This window comes from Drosophila subobscura, chromosome J, assembly GCF_008121235.1.
Source record: "Drosophila subobscura isolate 14011-0131.10 chromosome J, UCBerk_Dsub_1.0, whole genome shotgun sequence".
Classification (NCBI taxonomy): Eukaryota; Metazoa; Arthropoda; class Insecta; order Diptera; family Drosophilidae; genus Drosophila; species Drosophila subobscura.
The window spans coordinates 14,057,515-14,082,065 of record NC_048532.1 but is presented as its reverse complement, the minus strand read 5'-3'; the positions used below and the strand labels follow the sequence as shown (position 1 = coordinate 14,082,065).

Sequence of the window (24,551 nt, the reverse complement as noted above, 5' to 3'; positions counted from 1 at the left end):
AAATGTTTTCACGTTCATGAAATGCCGATAGTATTTAACATACGCATCCGATACATGCGCTTTACAGCTATCGATAACAACAGCAACAGCTGTTTCACATTCGCGCGCAAAAATAAATGCATTAAATATTTTGTACTCCAATAAAAAATGGAATTTCGTTTAAAGAAACGAGCCCGTACTGAAATCAAAATCGAGGTGGTCAGCCTGGAGAGCAAGTACCCCCACAATGTCATGATGTACTACTATCCACCGACAGACGACATTCACATTGAGGAATTCGAGGAGCTTGCCCTGGAACGGCTTCGTCTGCTGCGCGTCCTGGACCGCGCCGGAACGAAAGGACTGCGACTGCTCTCTGAGGAATGGAAGGAATATGTGAATGCAGAGCTAACACGCGAGGGTCTGCGCAGCTATCTGAGACTGTGCTCACCCGGCGGAGCCAGTGGGCAGGGCAGCAAGCACGAGTCGGAAATACAGACGCGTCGGCGCGACTACTTGTCGCACTTCATACTCCGATTGGCCTACTGTCGGTCCGAGGACTTGACACGCTGGTTTGTTGCTCGCGAGATGGAACTTTTTAGATACAAGTTTGCAGCTCTGAGCAGTGCCGAGGTGAAGCTGTTCCTCGAGGAGAATGATTTCAAATTCCAGCCTCTGACGGAGTCAGAAAAGGATGAGGTCAAGGATGGTCTTTACGAGAGCACAGCGGGCCAAAGTGTTTCCAAGATAGAACTTCTCGACTTCTACAAGGTGCCATTCACGCAGGTGTTGGACTTGGTGCGCGGTCGCCGTTGCTACCTGAAGGAGGGCTTCGCCTATGTGAACACCCACGATCTGGTCTCAATTGTCGGCACAAAGCAACAGGAAATAATCGAAATGGGCCTGCTGGCATCCAAGGGCCTCATCGACGAGGTCGAGGGAGATGAGCGCATTTCGCGCATGCTCAAGGCTCTGCACAACTCGTACACCGGCAAGGATTACACTGTGTGCCGCGATGCAGCGGTTGCGATCGAGTCACTCAACCAGCTGTCCAAAACATCGATGCCGCTGTGCATGCGCATGTGCCACGAGCACATTCGGGCCCAGCATCACGTTAAGCACGGTGGCCGCATGCAGTATGGTCTCTTCCTCAAGGGCATTGGTGTAACGCTTGAAGATTCCATTCGCTTCTGGCGCGAGGAGTTCACAAAGAAGATGGACGCTGATAAGTTCACACGCAGCTACGAGTACAACATCCACCACAACTATGGCAAAAAGGGATCCATGGTCAACTACACGCCCTACTCCTGCTCCAAAATCATCAAGGAAATGGCTGCACCAGGCGACTGCCACGGCTGTCCCTACAAATCCGTGGATCCTGCTACACTCAAAACAAAACTGGCCTCCTACGGTCTGTCGACCAGCCACATCGAAGAGGTGATGTTCTTTGTGTCCCGCGGGCACTATCAGATCGCCTGTGGCAAGTACTTTATGCTCACGCACAACTCGAACGTGGAACCGACCATCAATCATCCCAACACCTACTTCGAGGAGAGCCAGATACTGATGGGCAACCGTCAGAAGCGCACTGCTGGCTCCATGCCACAGAAGACCAAACCCAGGCCAGACATTAAGGGACATGCGGATAGGTCAATGTTCAACGGCGACGACGATGACGAGCTGTGGAAGATCGCGGAGACACAGGAGCGGGCATATCAGAGCCAAAAGGACATTTCGGAGGCCTTTAATGATGATCTAGATCTTACGGAAATTACATTCTAATCAGCTAAGACAATACAATTACATATCTATAGACTTACTAATCGTGTTGAGTGTCTCACGTCCGACAAAGGTAGCAGGTCTTTGAGCTGGGATCTCCCGCCTTACTACTACTTCGACCATACGGTGGCCATCCATTCACATCTAGGTAATAGATGCCTCTTGCTTTTCTATCAATTATGTATCCCATCGAGGAAGGGTTGCCTGCCCTGCAGTCGCGGCGTCTGAGTTCGTCCCAGGAACTGCATTTGGTGGCCATAAAGTTCTTCTCCTGTTGGGGATATGCGCTCTCAGCAAAGTACTCTACAGCGCGTGTATGAGAGCAGCCAATGGTCAGGCAACCGGGCTGTATAGGATGTGCGCCACCCGGATAGAAATCAACGTCTCCCAGGGGCCCTCGCTTTGCCAGAATGCCAATGTTCGTATGAATAATGTCCACCAGCTGCGCATCTCCCCTTGTCAGTCCCGGCAGAATCTTTTCCTGCCGAAAACAAGGTTTCGCGGGATCCAGACCAGTTATGCGGGGAACCAGTCGGCCAGTAAGACGCTTAAATGAGCGCCCAGCAGTGCCCATTATGTGTGCCCCCAGTGAGTGCCCTACGGAAACTCACATATCATCCGTGGGTCCTTCAACTGCTTAGACTATAACTTACCGATCAAGTGGATATTTCGCAGTGGAGTGAGCTCTATCAAGTGCGTCAGACCCACAGCAATATGCTCGCCGATCAGGTCCGTGTTTAGGGCCGACCAAGAGTACAGCGTGTCCACGTAATCGGCTGCGTCCACAATCTGAAATTGTTTCTTGGTTTATAAGTGAACTTTACAGTGCAGTGCAGGACTCTCTCTACACACTACAAAATTCACATCGCGGCGACACATGAAGGCCCTCGAAATCATGGCGATGGCAGAGGATTCGTTGACGGTGTTGGTCCAGCCAGTGGCCAAGATGACCACCTTGCGACCCTTGCCAAACTTGGAGTGATTCCAAAGCTTCGCTGCATCCAGCAGTGGGACGCTGTAGTTGTGGCAGGGCGTCATGTACTGAAAGTGCATTTTGTTTATATCTGGAGTGATCTTCGGAGGAACTCTGCCCATAAACAGCGTGGAAGAGCCTGTGGAATCACATCGTTTGACAAGCGTACTAACAATAGAAATATTCTTTCCTTACACAGGGTATCTATCGCATTGGCTGCCAGCTCGAGCGGAACAGCCGTGAGAATATTTGCTTTAACAGTCACAATGTCGGTCAGGACTCGGGGCACTGCCTCCCACCAATTGGCTGTAGATCTGCCATCAGTTGATGTCATCTCGGCGTACACAGAGATTTGTAGAAAGAGGAGAAAACACTGAATCCGCATCTCTACGCCGTACCGCAACGAATCTCTTTCTGCCTTGCGCAAGGCTTCAAGTGTATGGAAGTGCTTTTTCGAGCTTTGTTCTGCCTCTTCATTGTTCCTAATCTTACTTTTTTTTGCCTTAGCCTTATGTTTGCATAATGTGCCATATTTTGCAAGTGGCAATGGCCCCATTTGCTTATTAATATTCGTGTTTAATTGACCTCAATTTAGTTTTTAGTGGAAAATGGTTCATTTCACTCTCTGCTTTCGGTGGTGGAGCTTGGGTGTTTGCGTAAATTTAATCTTAGACAATCTTAATCCTAGAAAGTGAATTACCTATAATCCGTATAGGTTCTGCTATGCGTCATATAATTTAGATATATCTTCGTACTGTACATTATCGACTATTCGCCCTTTGAGCGGACCATGGAGTATCTCAATGCTGACGGAGAACTTGCGCTCGTCTAGCTTTTTCAGCACAGCCTCGGCGCCGCGATAGGCGCCATTAACCACCAACACTGTTTTGCCCATGGCCGGTATCACTGTCTCCAAGTGGGCCTGTAGGAAAAGGGAAAACGAGTTAGACCAACGCTTGTGGCGTATAGAATATATAGCGTACCTGATCCACTTTCAGCTTTTCGCCTGTATCAAGGAATTTGATTTTCGCCTGATACTTGTCGATGAGCTCCTGCACAACCGCTTTCTGCTTGAAGAACTTGTCGCCCATGGACTTTGAGATGAATTTCACCACAATGTTCTTGTGCAGCCAATAATCCTTGCGGTTGGCACGCTCTTTTTTCGCCTCTTCCTGTTGGATGATCTCATCCAGCGCAGATTTGGAATGGGAACCGCCTTTTTCCGAGTACATTGACTTGGGCTTCTTGAAAACTTTCTCATCAACCTCAGAGCTGGGTCGCTTTGCCGAAAGCGCCGATTTTCCCAAGATCGATTCGGGCTGGAACTTCTTCTCCAATCGGATATCCAACTTAAGCGGCTCGTCTTCTTCCCGTACAAGCTCCGTATACTTCTCCTGCCCACTGTCGTCATCATCGTCCTTTGACTTTGCCTTTTTGATTTGTTTTTCAATGAAATCGGTCATTCGCTCCTCGTCGTCTTTTTCCATCTTTTCCTTGCGTTCGGCCTTCGCCTGGCGCTCCATGGCCTCGGGACTGCGATCAATGTACGAGACAAACCATCCTTTCTCCGTCTCGTCCGCCACAACCTGCCCAGTCCGCCCCAGCCATTTGACATAGTCGGAGAGTGTTAGCCAGCGGGTGGCGTTCATGTGGATGTGCTCCTTGTGTGCAATGTACTCCTGGTATATCTTGTTGGCATTGGTACGCTTGGTGCCGAACCGCCGGCGCAGCAGCTCCAGATAGCCATCGGAGAACTCTTTCGAGAAATTGTGCAGAAACTTACCAGGCGAGTCTGCAAACAGCAGCAGCTGCCGCTGATGCGACTCGCTCATGGTGTGACACTTGAAGCCGTTCTCGTCGCGGCACTGCTTTTCGCACATTTGGCAATACCAGCGCAACTTCTGCAAGCCCTTTGCCTTCATCTTGTTGGCGAGGTACTTGGGCGTACCAGCCTCAGCGCGCCCCATTGTTTAATTTAGTTTTTATAACAAAAAAATCACAATTTTATGAACAAAAACACAGCTGAGTTAGAGGTGGAGAACTATCGATGCCACTATCGGTACTATCGATTGATTGATATTTTACAATTTGGTGCACACTATCGATAGTTCTCCACCTCTACCGGGGAAAAAACGTACTATAGTTTAAATAAAATTACATTTGTATATTTTACATGATGAACTGAATGAATTTTGGTTAAACTACGATTTGCTCGCCCAGTCGTTCAATCTCGTCCAAGATAAAATCTAACTCATTAGTTTGGAGCACTGGAAAGCACGTGAAAACCATCCGGAAGAAGTTGCCCAAGTTGCGCGCTTTCAGAGGTGAATATCCAACCATCAACGTGCCGCTGTACGCCATCTTCTCCTTAATTTTGGGGGCTACCTAGCAGGATGATAAGAAAACAGAGTAGAGATGGGTTTAATTTAAATAAAACTCCTGTTTCTACTTACTGTGTATAAGCGGGTCCACCAATCAGGCGTCTCCTTGTCGGCTGTAACCCGCATGGCCTTGGGTATGTACCAGAAGCAGACATTGGAGTACTCGTGCTTCTGGAGTACAAGTCTGAAGCGATCGGGACGAGTTCGTAGTTTATCCTCCAACAATCTTCCCATGTCGATGGCGTGGTCAACCAAGTGCCCATACTGCCCGTAGCCACGAGCCTTAAGCATTAGCCAAAACTTGAACGCATCTATCTTGCGGCCGCACTGCACACTCTTGTTGCCCGTATCGTAGGAGACGTCGTAGAACTTGTCCTGATGGAACAGATAGTTGGCCTCCGCACTGTTGCAGCGTTGCAGCAATTCCCCCGACTCCCGAGTCAAGAACAGCGAGCACTGCAGGGGAACTCCAACCGTCTTGTGGGGATTCCAGGCAAAGGAATTCGCACGCTCGAGGCCGGCAATCAGGGAACGATGTTTGTGGGATAGAAGCGCTGCCCCACCCAGGCACGCATCTACATGCAGCCACAGTCCGTGGCGTTCGGCTATATCCGCAGCCCCATTGATATCATCGAATGCTCCAAGCACAGTGGTTCCGGCCGTACAGTTGACAAAGAAAGGCTGTGCTCCACGAGCCTTTGACTCGATTATCTTAGCCTCCAGGTCGTCCAAAAGCATTTGACCACGTTCGTTGGTTCTCACAGCCACACAATTGTCACTGCCAAGGCCCAGCCAGTGGGATGCCTTCACAAAACTGTAGTGGGACTCCTCGGAGGTAAACAGCACCAGAGGCCGCATGCCGAACATGCCAGAGGTCTTCACTTCAGGTGCATACTTGTAGCGAGCCATCACGATGCCGTACATGTTGGACATGGATCCTCCAGGTCCGAAAATACCGTCACCATCTTTATATCCGGCCAACCTGCACACCGTGGCAATCAGCTCTGTCTCGATCAGACTAAAAACAGGCGCCACTTCGTAGGTGTACCTGCGGGTCGAAAAAGATAGTTATTGGACAATTATCATATCACATCTGAGCAATGAAATATGTAGAGGGTATCTGCGGATTGTTGGGCTACAATCTTGCGAACTCTTAATTAATTTAAATACAAAAGGCAATCATAATTATTGCCACCCATAATATATGTACAAAGTGCATCGTTAATGCTGCTGCAATCTTACGAGCTTCCATTCATGGCCTCTGTGATCAATGCTCCCGCCATTCCAAAGGGGTCAACCTGTCCGAACAGTTGATTGTGGAATCGTCCATGCGAGGTTTTCACTGAATACTCGATCACCGACTGGCAAATCTGCTCGATTTCCGCGAGAGTGCACTTCTCCGTCTCCCGGATTTTCAGATTAATCAATTCCTTGGAATGATAACATAAAAAACATGTAAATGTAAGTACATTTATGGGTTTCATTTATAGCTTATTGACTGCCTGTTTCTATGGGTGTATAGTATATCCAACCTTTTTATATTGTTAATAACTTCCAAAGATAACTTAAAGATAAATACTTATCAAAACACTGTTCATACTCTGTCTATTCATTTACATCGTGAAAGTACTCCTAGCGCAACGACCGTTTACTCTGATTGAAGAGAACCGGTTATACCTTATCGGTACTCTCAACACCATTCAATTTATTATATAATTGACTAATTCACAATTAATTTCTATGAAATAAGTCTTGGGGGTCAAGAAATGAACTCTTTTCTGTTTGTAATCAGACAGTCACCCCGTCGTTATCTCAAGACAGACAGAAATACCTTCAACTCGTCTGGCTGCAAAAATGATACAATTTTCTGCTTATTCCATTTTTGGGGATCCACGCAGAATGTGTCGTCTTTCTGCAGCAGGTGGAAGACATTTTCCAGGATTTTCCAATCATCCATTAGACCATCGCGAACTCGATTCACAGCTGTTGCCTGATCCATATCACAAAATATCGCCTAGTCACGACTTTGCCAGTGAAAAAAACGGATTAATTTGATTAAGTGAGTATTTCTTGAACCTCTGTCGCCGCCGACGATTCAATTGGAAGTGCCCCAGTGATGTGATTGCCACTCGCGGCACTGCAGCTGATTGTGACTTTACGAGCAAGTATGTTCATATGTTTGTACGTTCTCTTGATCAAATTCTCATCAAAGTTGTAAACCGAGACTCTACCACATACAAATGGTATACACGAGTGCGAGCATACGATTTGTATATATGGTCAGCTGTAAATACACGTACAGTGCCAGTCGCTATCGTGATCTTTGGGGTGGAACCGAACTTTGTTTATCACAACTGTAGATGGAAAGTTCCTAGATATGTATGGATTGTATAAGAAATGTTTGACGAATATCAGAAGCTGTGCTACGACCAGAATCACATGGCAATATTCATTAGCATTGGAATTGGGTCAACATTTCAGTACTTGCATTCTTTAACAATACAATTTTCACTTCACTCACGTGGAATACCACAGTATAATCTTGTAGAAAAGCAGTTGGGAATAGAGGGTATCCTCTAGTCGGAACGGCCAGTTTACCTTATCTAGAGATTTCTATCAAATTGATTAGTTTTCACTTGGAACTTTCGGCTTTTCTTTTTCTAGATTTTGAAAGTAGAAGAGTTTAATGGAGAGCAATTCAATAAAGGGCAATTGAATGAAAGAGATCGCCAGCTGATAAGTAGTCCGAGCACAGTAAATCGTACGTATGGTACGTGAGTACTTACAAATACAGCATTTGAATGCATGTATTAACACTTGTATGCATATATGTTTGTATATTTATATGTATTGGGATCTGTGCTCTTTACTATTTGCACTGAAAAGCTGAAACGGGTTTAAGACAGCCATTTACAAACATATCTGTACGCAAAGTGTACTTGGTGCTTGGTAATCGTAGAGGGGAACAGCGCGATTTGCATTCTTGTAGTTTAAAAAAGCCTTAGAACATTGATATTGTTAGCACTTTGGTAGCTTTTTGGGTCCACTAAATCATAATGGATCTTTGTGTCAGTTTTGTTCACGTAAAACGGTATCATTTTAATGTTTGTTTTCTTCGATTTAACATATTATTATCTTGTATATATGCATTAATTTAGATTTTACTTTTACTCGCCAACAACGTAAAAATGGAAGAGGGGTTTGTTGTGTGTGTTTTTCGCGTAGTATTAAAATATTCTATTTAATTTCCTGGTCTATGTGGCTGCTCAGTTTCAATTTACGTTCGATGGTAGGTGTAGCTTTTTTGTATTAACAGAAACATTCTCTAGTAATCATCTAAGTCAAAGCCTTCATTGTCCAATTCATCAAGCTGCATACTCTGGAAATCCACCTTGTAGCGTAAGATACCTGCGGAAGTACAATTGTGACGTATTAATATCAAAAAAATTATAAAGAAACAAAAAATAATTAAGATAACTAAAAAAATATATTGAATGAAGAAATTTAACGAAAGAAAAAAGATACTAGCTTCGTGGGCGTTAAAAAAAATAAAATTATAAATTGAAATACCCTCCGCAAGAGTGTAGTTAAACTAAAAATATGACAGATAATCCATTTAATACAGATGCTCGTAGAACTAAACATCAGGGTCTCACCTCTTTAGACATCAATGTCAGTAACTAGTTCTAAATTAAGGAGGCTACAAAAAGAGTACAGGAGTACTGGAGTAGCACTGCCATCATGTTCCGATAGTTATTTTTATTTAATCGTTTTTATGTGTGGTGTGTTTTATTTTTATTACAATTCTCATGGTTTTAATTTGTTTCTTGTGTACTTTCTTATAACTCTCTCTCGGTCTAAGGTTTGAATAGAAGGGAAAATGCAGATACACGTTCGGGGGAACTCTTTGCCAGCTAAATGGTGACACGTTCGCCGTATATCTTATGCTGTTATTTAGCTTTCTTTTTTTCTTTTAATGGAATTAAAGTCGATCCGAAAACAGGGAATAATCTAATGGTTTGTGTGAAAGCGACGCCGTTCCATCGTTTCAGTTAATTTACGAATTATATATTTGTGAGTTCTTAAAAGTATTCGCGGACTAATTTAAAAATTTGGTAAATCGTAGATATATGTGGGTACACATCTAATGCACCCTGACCTGATCCGACAGTGAAATGCAATCCACCTCCGAGTGATGCAGGACCCTCCCTACTCTGCTGATAAATATTGTATCGAACGGCTACGCTGAACATAGATTAAAACTATGTGGCAAGTAAATTGGTTCCTAATCAATTTGAACGTTTTGCTTTACGAGATTTCCCCAAAAAAGTATATTTGTTATTGGTTGAATTTAACGCATAATCGAGAACTCTTCGACTCGCAAAAAGCGAACAGCAAAGTGCGAGTCTGTTCACAGCACACTGGTGTCTAATAATCATCGAGATCAACATCCTCCAGCGGCTCGTCAGCCTGCAGGGATTGGAAATCTACTTTGTAGCGCAAAATGCCTAATCGACACATTTACATTTACAAATATTCAATTAAAGCCAAGGCGACCATTCGTGAGCCGCATTCGTGGTTAAGCAGCATGAGGGAAGAGGAATGGAAAAACAGTTTCAACTTTCGGCATTGATTAGCTTACAAACGAACTACAACTAAAGCAAGCTCCAGTCCAGTATGATAGCTAACGTTAGTGTCTGGAGCTGTGTTTGTCTCGACTTACCGCCAATGCCGCCGAAGCCACGCACAAACTGACTGCCCTCCTGCGACTTATCGGTAATGATCTCCAGCGTGGCGCCAAAAATTTTGTAATTGTTTGCCAGCCACTCCAGCAGCGGTTGAGACTCGATTAGCTCCATCTCCACGCCGCTCTGTTGATAGAAACATGGAGTGCATGTGAGAAGGAGATCAAAGAATAATAGCTGGGGATGCTACATACCTCCTTGTCAGTGAAGTGCGACTTGTCCTTTTCCTGCTCAGGCGTCAAATGTAATACTGTCGTTGACGTCGAGTTGGCATGATTCTTAAGAACGTAGCGTTGAATGTCGAGGTTCTCCCAGCAGATTAAAGTCTCCACCGATCCCAGTTCCAGTGCACGCAAAGTGTCCTCCACTCCGAAGCAGTATTTTCCAGTGTCCTAGATCACAAAAGCCAAACGTGTCGTCACACAGAATCAATTTGGAAAGGGGAAACACCCCAATTCAATATACCTGAGAAATTTCATCAAAGTATCGTCCAATGAGTTTCTTTTCCTGTATGAATTTCACATTCTGCAACGACTCGGCTGCCAATTCGATGGCCTGATTGAAGCCGTTCTCGCCGCCATAAGAAACGTCCACCAGCTTGATGACTTTTGTTTGCAAACGCTGCAAATGGGTAATTGAAAAAACAGTGTTAGCCGAGGCAGAAGCCAGAGGCTGGGGCACAACTCACGGGATCAAACATATCGGACTGGCTGAGCTCGGTCTTGAAGTCCGCGCTACCAGCCAGAATGAGGCCGGCAATGTTGGGCTTGTCATTGGTAATGAACAACTGGGTGGCCACCTCTGCGACCTTGCGCACATAGTTGTGACGCTTCTCCATGCGCAGACGGGCGAAACGAAGGGCAGACTGACCACCGCGACCGTGCTTCTTCGGCAGATCGACGGTGAATTTGTGCAGTACCTCGCGGGTGTTGCCCTGCAGGGTACCGAACAGCGCACCATTACCATCCATCACAATGAAGCCGAATTTGTTATCATCGGCCAGCAGGGCAGTGAGGGCCTCCGTGTGGAACTTGTTGTCGCACAGATACAGCGAGGTGTTGATGGGCTTGAATGGCTCAAAGTCTATGTTCACTTTCTTCTCCTTGCCTTCCTCTGTGACAATAGTGCCGCAGTAGATGACCAAACCATTTGGAGGCACTGGAATCGAATGATTTGTATTTATTTCTAATTATAATCTGAAGACAGCAACTCACCTTTGGTGTATAACTTAAGTCTGTGCTGGACCGACGTAATGGCACCGAGGACGGACAAGCGGTTCACGCGCGACTTGATGTTCGACGCCGTTCCAAATTCATCGGCCAACATTTTGCTAACGCGCGAGATTTGATCCTTTGGCGGAATAATCAAGGAAATCATGCTGGTGCCATTTCTGAAATCAAACAAGAGAAAGTGAGTGGAGTTCGGAATCGAAATTGTGGGGAGGCGTCACTGTAGGTGAGCTATATACTACATATGTACATACATATGTACTACACATGTACACACTGTAGTAAAGCCGAGTTCTGTGAATCGTTGACCTTGTTACCTACTGTCGGAGAGTCGGAGAGAATCGGGGACCCCAATTTAAAGAAGGACTCAAATACAGAGCGAGAGAGAGAGAGGGTGGAGTAGACTCAAATAGTGAGAGCACTCAATCCGCTAGGCAGAGGGGAGAGCCACGAGGCGGATTACTCACGGCTCCACCTCAGCGGGGCACAGCGGTAAGGTCTAGTTTGAACTGATAAAAACCTGACGAAAAACGTGTTGCTCGAACGCTGAGAACCTCCAAACGGGTGGTGTGGTAACGTTTGAGACGATTGGGGCTCAAAGGCTCGCAAACAATATGCTCCGAGAGAGTCACTTCGCTCAAAAAAGTGAAGGTGGTGGTTGTACAGCTACCCACCACCACACGCGCCACTTGGGGCTCCCCCAAAACAGTCGCAAGGTCTGGCGACAGCGCGCAGTATCTCCGCACCCGCCCCACACACACGCCCGTCCAATGCAGCATGGTGTGTGTACCCCACAAAAGGAAAACTAAGAAAAATATGCACACAATGGTGGAGCCATTGAATCAGGGGAGGGAGGAGAAGAGTGTGTACTCACCCGCGTGCCATTTCCAGACTCTTGATGAGCTTCTTTATTTTCCATATTTCGACATTGCGATCAGCAGACGTTTCTTCGCCAGACATTTTGCTTGTGAATTTCTATCTCCTGTTCCCCTTCGAAGTCGTTGCCAATAGAATTACGAGAGTGATTTTTTGTGGTTGCTGTGTGACGGTGACAGTGGCTGCTGGCTGTGACTGTGGCCTGGGGGGGAGGGTTAGGCAGCCTGTTCCTTCTCCGATTCTTCTGCGCCGCTAGTATTTATCTTCACCGTTCCGTGTTCGTTGTATTGACATTCACGTTGTTCCTTTTAACGTGGCTGCCGTGACGAAAATACCCTGTAATGGTTATATACACAAATTACACACATTTTTACATGTACACACGAACACATACACCCACACAATCGCATACACTTGTAAATAATGTAAGAAAGAAAGGGGAGAACGAAATTGAGCGCAGTAGTTGTCACAGAGTCACGAAACGAGCGAAATAATTGCAAATACTAATAATTTTTTACTCGCATTTTTATAAATTCACACACTCCATAAAGGTTTAGATTTCTGGGGACAGACAGGCAGAGACTATTTAGGATGACAACTTTTCCTGTGAACAAAAGACTGAATTCAGTCTCGAGTTGAGCACAATTCGAGTATATTATTTCACTCACTCCACTTATGCTTTCACGAGAATTAGCGCCCGTACGCAAAATTTAGCAGTGCGACAGGGAGAGAAACAGAGTGCGAGAGAGAGAGTGGGAGAGAGAGAGACTGAGACTGCTCCAAAGGTGACGTTGACACAATCGCGTGCAAATGATATTTGTCCTCGAATTGACTTTCCTATGACTGCAAACTTGATTAAATCTCTTAAAGATTATCACACGTGCTGTCTCTGCACACTATCCACATTATCCACTTAGAAATAGGGGCTAATTTCATAATTTTTCATACAACGTGCACAAAACCACTCGGATCGGATCGGCTCAGTGTGACCAAAAGGACCAAGAAAAATCGAAAATCGGTCGATAGTATCGTCGATAGTAGTCGATAGTCGCAATAGAAAAATCGTTTTTTCAATGTATAACATTTGTTTAGCATTTTTTATTTAATCCACAAATTTTGGTTTAAAAATGGTTTAAAAAATGGCTACGTTTTGAAACTATTGTGATATTATCGACCACTATCGAGACTTTAAACCATCGATAGTGAGCTAGGTCGATAGTGTCCAACCATCGATAGTACCGATAGTGCCATCGATAGTTCTCCACCTATATGCTGCTGCAAGGCAAACCACACAATTTATAATGAACAAATGACACATTCAACATTTGTTAATAATATGTCCTAGAACAAATTTCAGATACAAATATACTCTTATATATAGATCAATGAACAATGGAAACAACTATATACTGCTTAGGGTATATTTTGAAAAAGTTAATGCATTTTGCTGAGGACCAGGCATGTATATTTCACCGATAAATCTGCGGTCACACTGCAATAAACAAAAATGAATTTGGAATTGTTGGGTACGTTGTTTTATAAAAAAAAATAGGTAAACTAAGAACCAGTGCACATTTTATCTATCAGAGTCATTTGGACAAAACTATCCCGAGGAGTTTGATGGTTCCCTAGACTGCATTTCACTGGCAGTTACATGCGCCTTCAACAAATACGGAACGCTCCTCGCCGTGGGATGCAACGATGGCCGAATAGTTATTTGGGACTTTCTGACGCGCGGCATTGCCAAAATCATTTCAGCCCACGTCCATCCCGTTTGCAGCCTCAGTTGGACAAGAAACGGCCACAAGGTGAGCTCTCGTTTCTCTCCTCCCGCTTCTATAACTCGAATCCAATTTCAGCTGTTGTCGGCATCCACGGATAATAATGTCTGCATCTGGGACGTTTTGACCGGCGAGCTTGAGCACAAGTACCGATTTCCCTCCCCCGTGCTGAAGGTACAGTTCGATCCCCGCAACGACAATCGACTGCTGGTGTGTCCCATGCGATATGCCGCCGTTCTAGTTGAAATCGGAGGATCGCATCGCTGCCTGCCCCTCGACTCTGACGTTGGTTTGCACATCTCACAAAAGAAAAGGGACAGCAATTAAAGTAACCTTTCTTTGGCAGGGTGACCTGAATATTGTGGCTTCGTTCGATCGTCGTGGAAAGCACATTTACACGGGAAATGCCAAGGGCAAAATACTCGTCTTGGATGTGGAAACGTTTGAAGTGGTGGCCAGTTTTCGCATCATTGTGGGTACCTCGAGTGCGACAGCCGTCAAGAGTATCGAGTTTGCCCGACGAGGCGAGTAAGTGACTGGAAAATAATTAATAATTCAAATAAATAATAATAAATAAAATATCTTTCAGTGCATTCCTCATCAACACATCGGATCGAGTGATACGCGTGTACGACTCCAAGGAAATAATTGCATTGGGCAGGGACGGAGAACCAGAGCCAATTCAGAAGCTGCAGGATCTGGTCAACAAGTGAGTTCCCTCTTCGACTTTGGATGTTTTAATCTACAGCTTTATCTATGCAGAACCACCTGGAAGAAGTGCTGCTTCTCCGGCGACGGCGAATACATATGCGCGGGCAGTGCACGCCAGCATGCGCTGTACATATGGGAGAAGTCGATTGGCAATCTCGTGAAGATTCTGCATGGAACAAAGGGCGAACTGCTGCTCGACGTGGTCTGGCATCCGGTGCGACCCATCATTGCCAGCATTAGTTCGGGTCTCGTTTCGATCTGGGCACAGAATCAGGTGGAAAACTGGTCAGCGTTTGCGCCCGACTTCAAGGAATTGGATGAGAATGTCGAGTACGAGGAGAGAGAGTCCGAGTTCGATATTGCCGATGAGGACAAGTCGGTGGATCTTAACGCGGACGCCCAGCAGGATGAAGAGATTGAGGTAGATGTACAAAAGGTGGAACCAGTGGCAGCATTCTGCTCCTCCGATGAGGAGGGTGAGGACGAGAATGCTCTGCAATTCCTGCCCATGGCCCCGGAGGTGGAGGATCCCGAAGACGGTTGGGCACCACAGGACGGCCTCGAGGCCAGTGCGGTGATACTTAGCAACGATCCACACGACTACGATGACGACATAATGGCCTCCAAGCGACGACGCATGCAGCACTACGATGTCAGCCTGCCCGATGCCCCCACCGACGGTAAGCGTCGCCCCACTAACCGAACGAACAAATTCTATGCACTTTATAATCCGCTGCGATCCCTTTCAGAAACTCATCCTCTCATCTCCAGCAAAGCCAGCAAAGACAAACAGCAGCCCGTTGGCGGCAAGAAGGCCACCGGGCGAACCAAAAAATAGTCTGCCCGAGGGCTGCGATTTCCTTAACGTAGGATTTCTCTTTCTGTATGATGTCAATAAAATCTCGAGTAAGACTAGATCGCCTTCGGGTTGCGCACTTGGCCAGCAAAGAGCATTAGATTGGTGGCCTTCTCCACGATCATGTATTGGAAAGGCTTGTTCAGCTGGAACTTTGGCGGCGTCGCCTTGTTCGCGAGCACAGCGGCAGTCACTGCCCCGGCGGTTGTACCCTGCTCGTCCACAATGATTTTGGTGGAATGAATGCAGAGTTTGGCAAACAAACCAGACGACATCCGGCTGAGGTTTGCCTTATTCTCATCGAAAAGGTCGAGTATGCCCATCTGCAAAAGAAGTATCAAAGAATTGGCTGCAGTTTGACTGTGAAAGCGAGTGGCTGGTTGGATCCTACCTGTGCCAGGACTCCCTTCAGCGTGAAGTCAGTCGTCGTTGTGAACTTTGGCATTAGCACCTCCACCTGGTTGTCCTCCGAGGCGGTGCGCCTGAACGCGGCCAAACGCTGCAAGATCGGCGCAAGACCCAACGCCTTCAGGTTATTGGCCACGTCGTTTAGCTTGAAGCCGCGCTTCGGTAGTATAACAATCATCGAGAGCCTGTCCTGAGCTCCGTACGGCAGCTCCAGCACGTAGCCGTCCAAGCCCTCGATATTTGTGGCATAGGCAAAGTTTGCCTCCTGCACCATCATGGGTATTGTGGTGATGGCCTCGTCGTTCTCGTTGTAGAACGACTCCATACGCGTCGCAGACTGATTGAAGGGGAACTGCAAATGGAGAAAGCTTTATACTTGCAGCGGAGTCTGCGCTACACACAACAACACACACCTTCCACTGGCCCTTGAAGAACAGCGAGGAGAGCAGGAACATCTTGGCTCCATAGATATCCTGGGGCAGCACCGTGTACGGAATGAGACCGCGCGTTGTGCGGTTGGAGGCCTCGTTGATCTGGTGCACCGTATTGGCACTGTAAAAGTCAACCTCCACGGGCTGCACGTTGTAGTTCTTCACGACATCCCGGTAGGCATTCTTCACGGGCAAGCTGTGATCGGTGTAAACGGCCTGGAGCGAGGCCACTTCAATGGTGGTTGTGTTGATGCTGCCATAGAAAGGTCACAAAATCGTGTAAGTCAAGAGTAAATGGCATGCCATCAGTGACGTTTTCATACTTCAGGTACGTGCTCCACACTTGATAGACGGCGCGCAGCTTCTCATCCTCGACATTGATGTGCAGGGCGCGGCGCAGCTGGTCGTAGGTGGCACCGCTGGCGCCCTCGTACAGCAGCACGAGCAACGACCACACGGAAAAGGGTGATATCATAAAATCCCTGTTGGATTTCTGCACCTCCACAGATATACGCTGCAGGAGATCGAGGCCAAACTCTTGTGCTCCCTGAGAAATAGTGCGTAGCAAATCCTCATCAAAGTTGCTCCTCAGCGACTGGATATGGGTGGTGTGCTGCTCAAAGGCTGTCGGTGCGGTCAACGGCTCCAGGGGAGTGCCGACAGACAGCTGAGGATATTGCTGTTGCTGCGCCAGACACATGCCAGCGAACACAAGAAGTAATTGGAGGCATCCTAAAGCACGAACTGAAATGGAGTCAAATATGTTTGAAATCAGTCTTAGACTTTGCCAACAAGTGGTAGAGTAATTCGTGTGGTGAATCCTGAATCTATTATTTATTCTACAACTTGAACTTCTACAACCCCCCTATCCATTCTATTGTCTGAGTTCAGCGAATTCCGGTGTCTGTACGTATCTCAGATTGCCCAGATTCCACAGTGAGTCAAGCTTATATACACGAGTAAATATGTACTTCACTTCCGGATATTGGAACACACTTTCTTAATTGTCAATTTAATTTCCATCTTCCATAAATGTGAATACACTGCGTGTGTGTGTGTTTTTCTGCTGATAAAGCTGATTTGAGTTGCGACCTTCCTTCCACAGACAAAGTATACGAGATGATGTACGGATTGATGCTATGTGTTGGCTCAAGTTAATGTAAAGACTCAGATGACTGCATGGGTGGGTGCATGAGTGTACCAGAAATGGGAATATCCCCCATTGTCAATTGATTGTTACCTGGGAATGCAAGCATTTTGCAAGTTACTCTCGAGTCTCGTCTATCAAAACAGAGAAACTGTTGTTATAGTTTGAACTTATTTGTATGTACTACTGATTGTACATTCGTACATGCATACACATGTGCGTAGTAGTATGTTTCAATTATTTAATTGTTATTTACTGATGTATTTCGGGGCTTTTTTCGGTGGGATTGGCACTGACGTAGCGACCGTTTATACGAGTGCGGGGCGACTTTATATACATATATTTATATGGAGCTTTTGTTGTTTGGATATTATTCCAAAACCGGAATGCAATGAGTCTCACACGCACACACGTACACACACACACACACAGCCAAGACGTAGCTGATCTTCGAAACGAGGTTTATATAATGCGAGTAATTAATTAATAATTAATTATTTTAATTTCTGGACCACGGTAGGAACCAATAGGTGGCACCAAACAGCTAAGCGGATCAAACAATTAAACTGTACCTAACACATTGACCACGGTGGAATAACTGAGGCATCATTCCACGCCACTGATACGACGGTCATCGTCATTGAGCTCGCTGAGAGCCGAGAGCGCGTATTGAGAGTCGTGAGCTGCTCAGATATGACGCGGCTGGCTTCCGTCGCTCTGTTTATGCCCTGGCACTGGCAGAGTACAAGTTCACTTGATGCTCTGGAGCGTGTATGGAGAGCTTAATAGGTTCTGGTTCAGGATCAACGACAGAGACAGGGTTATAAGTATGCAGTTGCAGAACTTGGAGGCTGAGAGAGGGACCGCGCTCTCTGAGAAGTTCCCACGCAGATCAAGCTCATTTTATCACCTGCAGAATATAAGAGCTGAGCTTGGATTTTTGCTCTAGAGATCAATTTATTATTTTGCTGCTGTAGGAGCCAAAGCTAGACTTTCTTTTCTGTGGCTGTTTGACGTTCGCATTCCACATCCGACTTGATCAAGTTTTCTAATTCGCGGAGAAACCCAATCGATCCAAAGTGGAAACTTGCTGACTGTCGATCGTAGAGGGGATAATCTATTCAGAATTATATTTCTGATCATCCATGTGCTTACCAATGCATGTTGTACATAAAGATGTTTATGGATTGGATTGGATACGAGGACTGGGATGGCGGGATTAATCCAAGCAAGTAACTTTATTAAAATAGTTAAATTTGAAATATCTGTGATAATGAATGCATAATTGCATTGCTTATACCCTTGCAGTGGTTTTAATTAGATATCGTTTAATGTTTATGGTGGAATATCCATTTAATAATTGGCTTTTCGACCGCAAGGGTGTACAATTCTCTGCCCCATATATTTAGTATATTTTAATTCTGTTTATTGGATTTGAATATTTCTCATACACGTTTATAGGAGTTTACCATATAATCTACTAAACATTTCAAAACATTTGCGAGATGGAATTTTCAATAAATGTGACCCTCAAGTATTTTTATAAGATTTCATTACTCTCGTTTGAATATTATTTATAGGGGAATAGCTTTCGATACATTTATGGACATACATATATAGTTGGTAGGTTTTGCGTATTCTAAAACTCGTTTACTCTTCTTCTCTTAATGTGCATTATCAATGGAGGGGAGTTCTAATTTGATTCAACAAACATCCAAATCGGTTAAAACATCAATTTTGTTTTCCACACAATTAAACTCTCTGATTCTAGAAGCTATAACTTTTCAAACAAAAAACAGCAGCTAATTGAACATTTTTTCTAATTAAAAAGAAAATAACAAATGGAACGCAAAACCTGGAAAATAACATTCATTACATTCTTATAAATGTGCAACAAAAATGATTATAGATAACAGAATTTGCACAATTTTCCAAACATAATATTAACAGTGGCATTTGGCTTGATTTATTTATTCGTTGCAAGGAGCTGATATTCGTCTGGGAGTATTCTTAGCTGATAGCTATCCCATCCGGTAAGCTGGCATTTTATGGGGCGGCTGCTTAATATATTATTCAACTGTAAGTTAGTTCCGTTTTTAATGGGATTATGTGTGTGTGTCTTTTCTGTGACGAGCAGTGCCACTTGTTTAATTAATTCTGTAGTTATATTGCATAGGTATATTAAATTCCGAAACGAATAAAGCATTTAGTAAATGTGTACGTGAATTTATCAGATCATATTAGTTTGTGTTTGATTAATTTATCGCAAATCTGGATCCTCGTCCGCAGCCTTCTTGATTCGGAGTAAAATGGTGGTGTACCACTGATCCAATCGTGAGATGCTATCGTAGTCCTTAACTGCCTCTGTGAAGCCCTCAATGTTCTGTTCCTCAAGATGCTCGCACAAAACCTGTGAATACAAAGAATCAATATTAAAAACGTACAGGTTCTCCACACATTTGATGTCTAACCTTAATGAGCTTGAACTCTCGCGAGTCCTGGAATGCTGGATACTGCTCCGCATATTTCTGGATTGCATGCTGGGCATTCAGCAGATCGACACTCAAATGACAGAGAGCGGCACGAAAGAAGTACTCCTTGGCGCTGTACTTGAGCAACGAGCTCTCCAGCGATGAGGCAGCCACCTGCTCGTATATGGATATTGCTTTCTCGTAGTCCTCCAACTGGGCTGCGTACTGGGCAACCTTCAGCATGCACTTGTTGGCCGAGCTCACAGACTCCTCGCCCTTAAAGTAGTCGGCAGCCTGCTCATAGTGTTGAATCGATTTAGCCTGTGCGGGAATAAAAGTGTCTGGTTAACGATTAACGTTCAATCGGGTAATCGCTGCAGGCCACATACCAGAGTATTGGAATCAGCCTCGTACATTTCAGCGATGCTTTGGTGGTGCTTGGCGGCCATCGTGAATCGACCCATGTCCGTGTAAATGTCGATGGACTTCATCAGACAGGCGACAGCGTTCTCAACATCAACCTTTTTGTAGCAGTTGGAGGCATCCACATAGCAGGTGCCTGCATCATGGCGACTGCCAGCACGGGCGTGCAAAGTGGCCGCCTCACAGAAGCATTCGCCAGCCTTTGTCCAGTTCTTTGACATTTTGAACATGTTGCCAGCACGCTGATAGCACTCGATGGCATCTTCAACCTTGTTTGACCCTCTGCAAAAAAGAAAAGAGTACACCCAAGTTTAAGATACATGCAGGGAACCCATTTGCAGGGATTTATAAAAAACAAAGGAACAAAGAAATAATTGTGAATTATCGAACCAAAAGTAGATTTATTTTCCAATAAATAAAATGATGAATCATCTTTTCATAGTTTCATGATTATACAAAATTAATAACCAAACTTGTACATAGATATGATTATCTGTGCAATCTTGGAGCTGGTACATAAAGGATGTGGTGTGGCAGAGAGGGTGGAAGGCAGAAGAAATAGCAGCGCAGCTTACTGGACTTTCATATTCATGTGTGTGTGTATGTATGTATGTACATGCATATAATTTACGCATGTTTAAGACGTAAGCTTGCATTAATTAACCAGTGGAATGGAGGTGGGAGGTGGTACATATATATGCACATTATCGTATTTCCCAATTGACTTACCCGAAAAGAGAGCCCAGAAATCCTTTTTGTTGTGTCAACTTCTTCTCGGCGTCAGCCATCAGCTGCAGGGCCTTCTGCTCGTTGTCACCCATTCTGAGGAATTATGTTCGCGTTGTGTAAAATTGCATTTAAATGCAACAACTAAGTAGGGTAGGGCTCGGCTGGACCCTAGGTTTGGAAGATGACTTTTATTTCCACTTTTACAATAAAATCAATATGCCAGGTATCGTACCGTAGAGGTGGAAAACTATCGATGGCACTATCGATGGTTGCACACTATCGACCTAGCTCATTATCGATGGTTTGAAGTCTCGATAGTGGTCGATAATATCAATTTAGTTTCAAAAATTAGGGCGAAAATCTCCCAAAGCAACAATTTTGAAGATAAAAGAAAACTACTTCTACTGATTAAGATACATCCAATCAAAGAAACTTCTCATTATTAATGATTTTTGTGGGATTTAAACTAAATTCAAAATCAATCTTATCCTCAGTTAAAAATTGTCCAATGTGAATAATTTGAGAATCAAATAAGTGGTTAAAATGATTTTATTGGCTTAGGTGAAAATATAAATAAACTTTTAGTCCCGAACGGCAGGGTTCCAATAGTTCGAATTGTTCAAAATATGTGTGGCCGATCGAGGATTACTTGTAATTGCTAAAAGTATATTTTTATTTATTACTAATTTCATTCGATATTTGTGTACGAAAAACATTAAACAGATATATTTATATTTCAGCGTGGCCCAGCATTTGCAATGAATAAACTTTAAATATGGAACTAGAATTGAACGCAAAAACAAAAAAAACTAAACAGAACGATAAGCAGTAAATATAAATTTAAACAGAAAGCACGATTTTGGAAAAGCACTGGCGCGGCGGCGTTGGGTACACTTGAATGGGATGGGTGATATTTTAAGACGGGCCGAAGGGTTTGATGGGTTGGGTTGGCTAAGGCGCTCGTGATTAAGCTTAAACTAACATTGAGCCTTAGAATGATAGTCCGCTGGTGGGCTAGGAGATGATTAAACAAACATCTTCTCCAGCATTTTCCTAAGTTTTTCTTGGGCATAGCGTATCTTTTGATATAAATCTTTGGACACACCGTTCTCCACGATGGTCGAGAAGCGATATGTGCGGAAGTTCTTCTCGTGATCCATGTATGTAATGGCACTCATACGCGGACAGAGAATGAGCTTCATGTGATCCGAGAAATTAAGCTGCAATCGGAAATAGGTTTGGTTAATCTCTATGAGTCTGAGGAAGCATTCACTATGTTAGATTAGTTACCTGCACGGAACCATTGGTCAGATGCATAACCACAGCACACGTTGTGCGGAACCAGGAGTGTAAATGGGGCATACGCGATATCTGATCACCCTCAATGTTCACATTATTGGCTCCGGCCTTCACGAGATGCTCGATCATGTACCGCTTGAAGTAGGAGAGCAGCTTCATCTTTTTATCCAGCGACTTGCAGTAATCTGTCGTAGTCATGTAGCTCTCCTTCCCGTCCTTGTCTATGAAGTGAACGTTGATCTGATTCGGAAGCAGAATCAATTTGGTTGTGTCGTTGAACATGACGCCAATGCCCTCATCACAGAGCTGGTAACCGAAGCCGTATTTGTCGCTGTAGTCCACCCACTTGGATATCCAGAAGAGCGGCTGAGCTGCTGGATCAGTGTTCTCATCCCCGAGATTGCCTTGCAGGATGCGCGGCTGTAAGCACGAGATGGATGATTGGTGATTATTTCAAACAGACACTCACTGGAAATAAATTACCTTGTTATTGATTAGATTGGTGAGCTGCTGGTGCAAGCTCTCAATGTCGCTGCGGTAGTCTTCGTTGTGGCGACACACCTGGGCCGAGGCAGTGATGGCGTCGTGTAAGTTGGCCTTGAGGAATGTCGACTCCAGACGGGTATCGTCTCGAATGCCGTTCATCTCCATCAGCGGCTTGCGATGAATGGAATCTTCAATGATGTCGTTCTGACCAATGCGCGGAGCCATCGTTAGGCAAGAGCTTGGCAAGAACGTTGGCACATTAGAGCCCTTCAGGAATTCGTAGTTCAGCAGCTGACCAATTGCTGGGCGGCTCTCGGGGTTCGGCTGCAGCATGGAAATAACCATATCCGCAGCTGGTTTTCTCAAGAAGCTCGGCACGCGGTACTCGCACTTCTTGATCTTGGAGTAAGTGTCCTTCAGGGTTTTGGTCTCAAAAGGAGGTTGGCCCACCAACAGCGTGTACATGACGCAACCAATGGACCATATGTCCACTTCGAACGAATGCCCCTTTTTGGTGAGGATCTCTGGCGCAATGTAGTTGGGGGTGCCGCACAGAGTCTTCTTTCGTTCGCCCTCATATTCGATTCGGGTGGCTAGCCCAAAGTCGCCAATCTTCACGTGCAGCATGTCGTCTAAGAACAGGTTTCCCAGCTTCAAGTCGCGATGGATAATTCGGTTGTCGTGCAGGTACTTGACGCCCTGGATGATCTGGAAAATGTAGTAGCGGCACTCGAAGTCCGTGATGCTTTTCCGGCGTTTGTGCAGCTCCATCATCGACTGGTTGGCAAAGAGGGGGCGCGGCAGGATCCATTAGTACGGAAGAACGCATGCTGCCATTTCGGCGTACACTTACCCGCTTCTTGCAAAGCTCCAGGACAATGTAAATGTTCTGGACATCTTCGAAATAGCTATGGAACTTCACTATATTAGGATGATTTAGGCTACGATGAATGGTGATCTCCTGAGCAGTCTTTTCCTTCTGGTTGTGCTTGATCATCAGCTTCTTTGATACAATTTTGCCGGCAAAAACATCGTCGGTATCCACATCGATGATTTCGTAGCACTTGGCAAAGCCGCCCTGCACAAGCAATTTCAAAATAATTCATTATAGCCACAATTTTCACCAAATAAATATAAATTGAATGCGTCGCGCCAAAAAATAAATAGAATGTACATATGTATGTACGTATGTAGCTGCCGTCACTTCTTTGACAACTCTACCATGCACACACACACACGCACACATTTTACCGATCGTGGAAGGGTGCCAAAGGAAACAAGCGAAAATAGATGTAAATGGCATGCTTGTATTGGTCTGCAGACCCTTACATACATATGTACATATGCACAGCGCAGTGAGGCTGCGCAGAGTTATTAAAATGTGCACGCGGATCACCTGGAACATTGTTATCCGCATCTAGGGCAAACCTTACCTTTCCAAAGAAGCGCATACGTTTATACGACCTTCGTTGATTGGAGTCGAAGAGCCGATCCGGTATATCTGTGCTCTTATCCTCTGGTTTTGCGGCCATTTTGATCCTATGTCCCCTTTGCCTTAATCACGCGAAACAAAATCTTCCTCGCCTTCGGGTTGATGCAAAATCCGCTCTGATCTGTACACACCACTTCCAGTTAAATGCGTTCCCAACGAATCAACTTTAGAGATCAATGCAATTGCCAATACACAAATGATCACTTGCAGACTATGCCTATGCCATCAACTCACGAAAAATAGCCACAAAGCGGACAACGCGCCGAAACCGTTCGATTTAAATGCCAATGAAAATTAGTGATGCGCGTTGCCTATATATCGATGTAGTTATTTAAAAGAATTTTGATACTTCTGC

The 24,551-nt window shown here is 45.0% G+C and overlaps 9 protein-coding genes across 11 annotated transcripts; 2 read left to right on the top strand and 7 right to left on the bottom strand.

The window, feature by feature from the left end:
• Positions 1–104: 104 nt before the first annotated feature.
• Positions 105–1,798, top strand: LOC117894689 (DNA primase large subunit). The gene has a single exon (XM_034801867.1). It carries the CDS (start codon positions 148–150, stop codon positions 1,759–1,761), a length of 1,614 nt encoding a protein of 537 aa, XP_034657758.1. The 5' UTR covers positions 105–147; the 3' UTR covers positions 1,762–1,798.
• On the bottom strand, positions 1,695–3,308 carry LOC117894694 (phospholipase A1 1). The gene is made up of 4 exons (XM_034801875.1): positions 2,927–3,308; positions 2,611–2,870; positions 2,412–2,547; positions 1,695–2,355 (listed from the first exon to the last, which is right to left on the bottom strand). Exons 1-4 carry the CDS (start codon positions 3,285–3,287, stop codon positions 1,817–1,819), a joined length of 1,296 nt encoding a protein of 431 aa, XP_034657766.1. The 5' UTR covers positions 3,288–3,308; the 3' UTR covers positions 1,695–1,816.
• Positions 3,292–4,760, bottom strand: LOC117894695 (DNA/RNA-binding protein KIN17). The gene is made up of 2 exons (XM_034801876.1): positions 3,715–4,760; positions 3,292–3,653 (listed from the first exon to the last, which is right to left on the bottom strand). The coding sequence occupies exons 1-2, from the start codon at positions 4,696–4,698 to the stop codon at positions 3,453–3,455; spliced, it is 1,185 nt and encodes a 394-aa protein (XP_034657767.1). The 5' UTR covers positions 4,699–4,760; the 3' UTR covers positions 3,292–3,452.
• A 122-nt stretch (positions 4,761–4,882) lies between these two features.
• LOC117894690 (cysteine sulfinic acid decarboxylase) lies at positions 4,883–7,214 on the bottom strand. Its single transcript, XM_034801868.1, has 4 exons — positions 6,944–7,214; positions 6,355–6,542; positions 5,185–6,160; positions 4,883–5,116 (listed from the first exon to the last, which is right to left on the bottom strand). Exons 1-4 carry the CDS (start codon positions 7,109–7,111, stop codon positions 4,928–4,930), a joined length of 1,521 nt encoding a protein of 506 aa, XP_034657759.1. The 5' UTR covers positions 7,112–7,214; the 3' UTR covers positions 4,883–4,927.
• A 1,043-nt stretch (positions 7,215–8,257) lies between these two features.
• On the bottom strand, positions 8,258–12,976 carry LOC117894693 (eukaryotic peptide chain release factor subunit 1). Of its 3 annotated transcripts, none has more exons than XM_034801872.1 (8): positions 12,911–12,976; positions 11,961–12,298; positions 11,072–11,247; positions 10,546–11,015; positions 10,323–10,478; positions 10,052–10,249; positions 9,836–9,983; positions 8,258–8,520 (listed from the first exon to the last, which is right to left on the bottom strand). In XM_034801872.1, exons 2-8 carry the CDS (start codon positions 12,044–12,046, stop codon positions 8,438–8,440), a joined length of 1,317 nt encoding a protein of 438 aa, XP_034657763.1. In that variant the 5' UTR covers positions 12,047–12,298; positions 12,911–12,976; the 3' UTR covers positions 8,258–8,437. The 3 variants fall into 3 exon arrangements, with proteins under 3 accessions (XP_034657763.1, XP_034657764.1, XP_034657765.1); XM_034801873.1 differs by lacking the exon at positions 12,911–12,976 and adding an exon at positions 12,359–12,523; XM_034801874.1 differs by lacking the exon at positions 8,258–8,520 and adding an exon at positions 9,084–9,620.
• Positions 12,977–13,345: 369 nt separating this feature from the next.
• LOC117894691 (retinoblastoma-binding protein 5 homolog) lies at positions 13,346–15,369 on the top strand. The gene is made up of 7 exons (XM_034801869.1): positions 13,346–13,488; positions 13,550–13,770; positions 13,822–14,028; positions 14,090–14,271; positions 14,333–14,452; positions 14,506–15,134; positions 15,204–15,369. Exons 1-7 carry the CDS (start codon positions 13,470–13,472, stop codon positions 15,290–15,292), a joined length of 1,467 nt encoding a protein of 488 aa, XP_034657760.1. The 5' UTR covers positions 13,346–13,469; the 3' UTR covers positions 15,293–15,369.
• On the bottom strand, positions 15,308–17,867 carry LOC117894692 (serine protease inhibitor 77Ba). The gene is made up of 5 exons (XM_034801871.1): positions 17,390–17,867; positions 16,473–16,893; positions 16,132–16,402; positions 15,702–16,070; positions 15,308–15,633 (listed from the first exon to the last, which is right to left on the bottom strand). Exons 1-5 carry the CDS (start codon positions 17,403–17,405, stop codon positions 15,367–15,369), a joined length of 1,344 nt encoding a protein of 447 aa, XP_034657762.1. The 5' UTR covers positions 17,406–17,867; the 3' UTR covers positions 15,308–15,366.
• A 1,356-nt stretch (positions 17,868–19,223) lies between these two features.
• LOC117894700 (alpha-soluble NSF attachment protein) lies at positions 19,224–21,144 on the bottom strand. The gene is made up of 4 exons (XM_034801883.1): positions 20,920–21,144; positions 20,157–20,472; positions 19,768–20,088; positions 19,224–19,706 (listed from the first exon to the last, which is right to left on the bottom strand). Exons 1-4 carry the CDS (start codon positions 21,009–21,011, stop codon positions 19,557–19,559), a joined length of 879 nt encoding a protein of 292 aa, XP_034657774.1. The 5' UTR covers positions 21,012–21,144; the 3' UTR covers positions 19,224–19,556.
• Positions 21,145–21,577: 433 nt separating this feature from the next.
• On the bottom strand, positions 21,578–24,500 carry LOC117894686 (serine/threonine-protein kinase polo). Its single transcript, XM_034801865.1, has 5 exons — positions 24,138–24,500; positions 23,558–23,782; positions 22,702–23,481; positions 22,210–22,638; positions 21,578–22,139 (listed from the first exon to the last, which is right to left on the bottom strand). Exons 1-5 carry the CDS (start codon positions 24,234–24,236, stop codon positions 21,945–21,947), a joined length of 1,728 nt encoding a protein of 575 aa, XP_034657756.1. The 5' UTR covers positions 24,237–24,500; the 3' UTR covers positions 21,578–21,944.
• Between the last annotated feature and the right edge of the window lie 51 nt (positions 24,501–24,551).

Excerpts from the sequence above, each read along its gene's own strand:
- LOC117894689 (XM_034801867.1), top strand. The coding sequence starts at position 148 with ATGGAATTTCGTTTAAAGAAACGAGCCCGTACTGAAATCAAAATCGAG.
- LOC117894694 (XM_034801875.1), bottom strand. The coding sequence starts at position 3,287 with ATGGGGCCATTGCCACTTGCAAAATATGGCACATTATGCAAACATAAG. Across the intron at positions 2,871-2,926 it reads CAATGCGATAGATACCCTGT|GCTCTTCCACGCTGTTTATG; the intron begins GTAAGGAAAGAA and ends GTGATTCCACAG. Across the intron at positions 2,356-2,411 it reads GCGAAATATCCACTTGATCG|GGCACTCACTGGGGGCACAC; the intron begins GTAAGTTATAGT and ends GAGTTTCCGTAG.
- LOC117894695 (XM_034801876.1), bottom strand. The coding sequence starts at position 4,698 with ATGGGGCGCGCTGAGGCTGGTACGCCCAAGTACCTCGCCAACAAGATG. Across the intron at positions 3,654-3,714 it reads AAAAGCTGAAAGTGGATCAG|GCCCACTTGGAGACAGTGAT; the intron begins GTACGCTATATA and ends CTTTTCCTACAG.
- LOC117894690 (XM_034801868.1), bottom strand. The coding sequence starts at position 7,111 with ATGGATCAGGCAACAGCTGTGAATCGAGTTCGCGATGGTCTAATGGAT. Across the intron at positions 6,161-6,354 it reads GAGGCCATGAATGGAAGCTC|GTACACCTACGAAGTGGCGC; the intron begins GTAAGATTGCAG and ends TTCGACCCGCAG. Across the intron at positions 5,117-5,184 it reads GGTGGACCCGCTTATACACA|GTAGCCCCCAAAATTAAGGA; the intron begins GTAAGTAGAAAC and ends TCATCCTGCTAG.
- LOC117894693 (XM_034801872.1), bottom strand. The coding sequence starts at position 12,046 with ATGTCTGGCGAAGAAACGTCTGCTGATCGCAATGTCGAAATATGGAAA. Across the intron at positions 9,984-10,051 it reads CGCACTTCACTGACAAGGAG|AGCGGCGTGGAGATGGAGCT; the intron begins GTATGTAGCATC and ends TTCTATCAACAG. Across the intron at positions 8,521-9,835 it reads TGGCTTCGGCGGCATTGGCG|GTATCTTACGCTACAAGGTG; the intron begins GTAAGTCGAGAC and ends GTACTTCCGCAG.
- LOC117894691 (XM_034801869.1), top strand. Across the intron at positions 14,029-14,089 it reads GCCTGCCCCTCGACTCTGAC|GGTGACCTGAATATTGTGGC; the intron begins GTTGGTTTGCAC and ends TTTCTTTGGCAG. Across the intron at positions 15,135-15,203 it reads GCCCGATGCCCCCACCGACG|AAACTCATCCTCTCATCTCC; the intron begins GTAAGCGTCGCC and ends GATCCCTTTCAG.
- LOC117894692 (XM_034801871.1), bottom strand. Across the intron at positions 16,403-16,472 it reads GTGTGGAGCACGTACCTGAA|CATCAACACAACCACCATTG; the intron begins GTATGAAAACGT and ends TTTCTATGGCAG. Across the intron at positions 16,071-16,131 it reads TCTTCAAGGGCCAGTGGAAG|TTCCCCTTCAATCAGTCTGC; the intron begins GTGTGTGTTGTT and ends CTCCATTTGCAG.
- LOC117894700 (XM_034801883.1), bottom strand. The coding sequence starts at position 21,011 with ATGGGTGACAACGAGCAGAAGGCCCTGCAGCTGATGGCTGACGCCGAG. Across the intron at positions 20,089-20,156 it reads AGGCTGATTCCAATACTCTG|GCTAAATCGATTCAACACTA; the intron begins GTATGTGGCCTG and ends ATTCCCGCACAG. Across the intron at positions 19,707-19,767 it reads GAGAGTTCAAGCTCATTAAG|GTTTTGTGCGAGCATCTTGA; the intron begins GTTAGACATCAA and ends TTGTATTCACAG.
- LOC117894686 (XM_034801865.1), bottom strand. The coding sequence starts at position 24,236 with ATGGCCGCAAAACCAGAGGATAAGAGCACAGATATACCGGATCGGCTC. Across the intron at positions 23,783-24,137 it reads GTATGCGCTTCTTTGGAAAG|GGCGGCTTTGCCAAGTGCTA; the intron begins GTAAGGTTTGCC and ends TTGCTTGTGCAG. Across the intron at positions 22,639-22,701 it reads CCAATCTAATCAATAACAAG|CCGCGCATCCTGCAAGGCAA; the intron begins GTAATTTATTTC and ends TCGTGCTTACAG.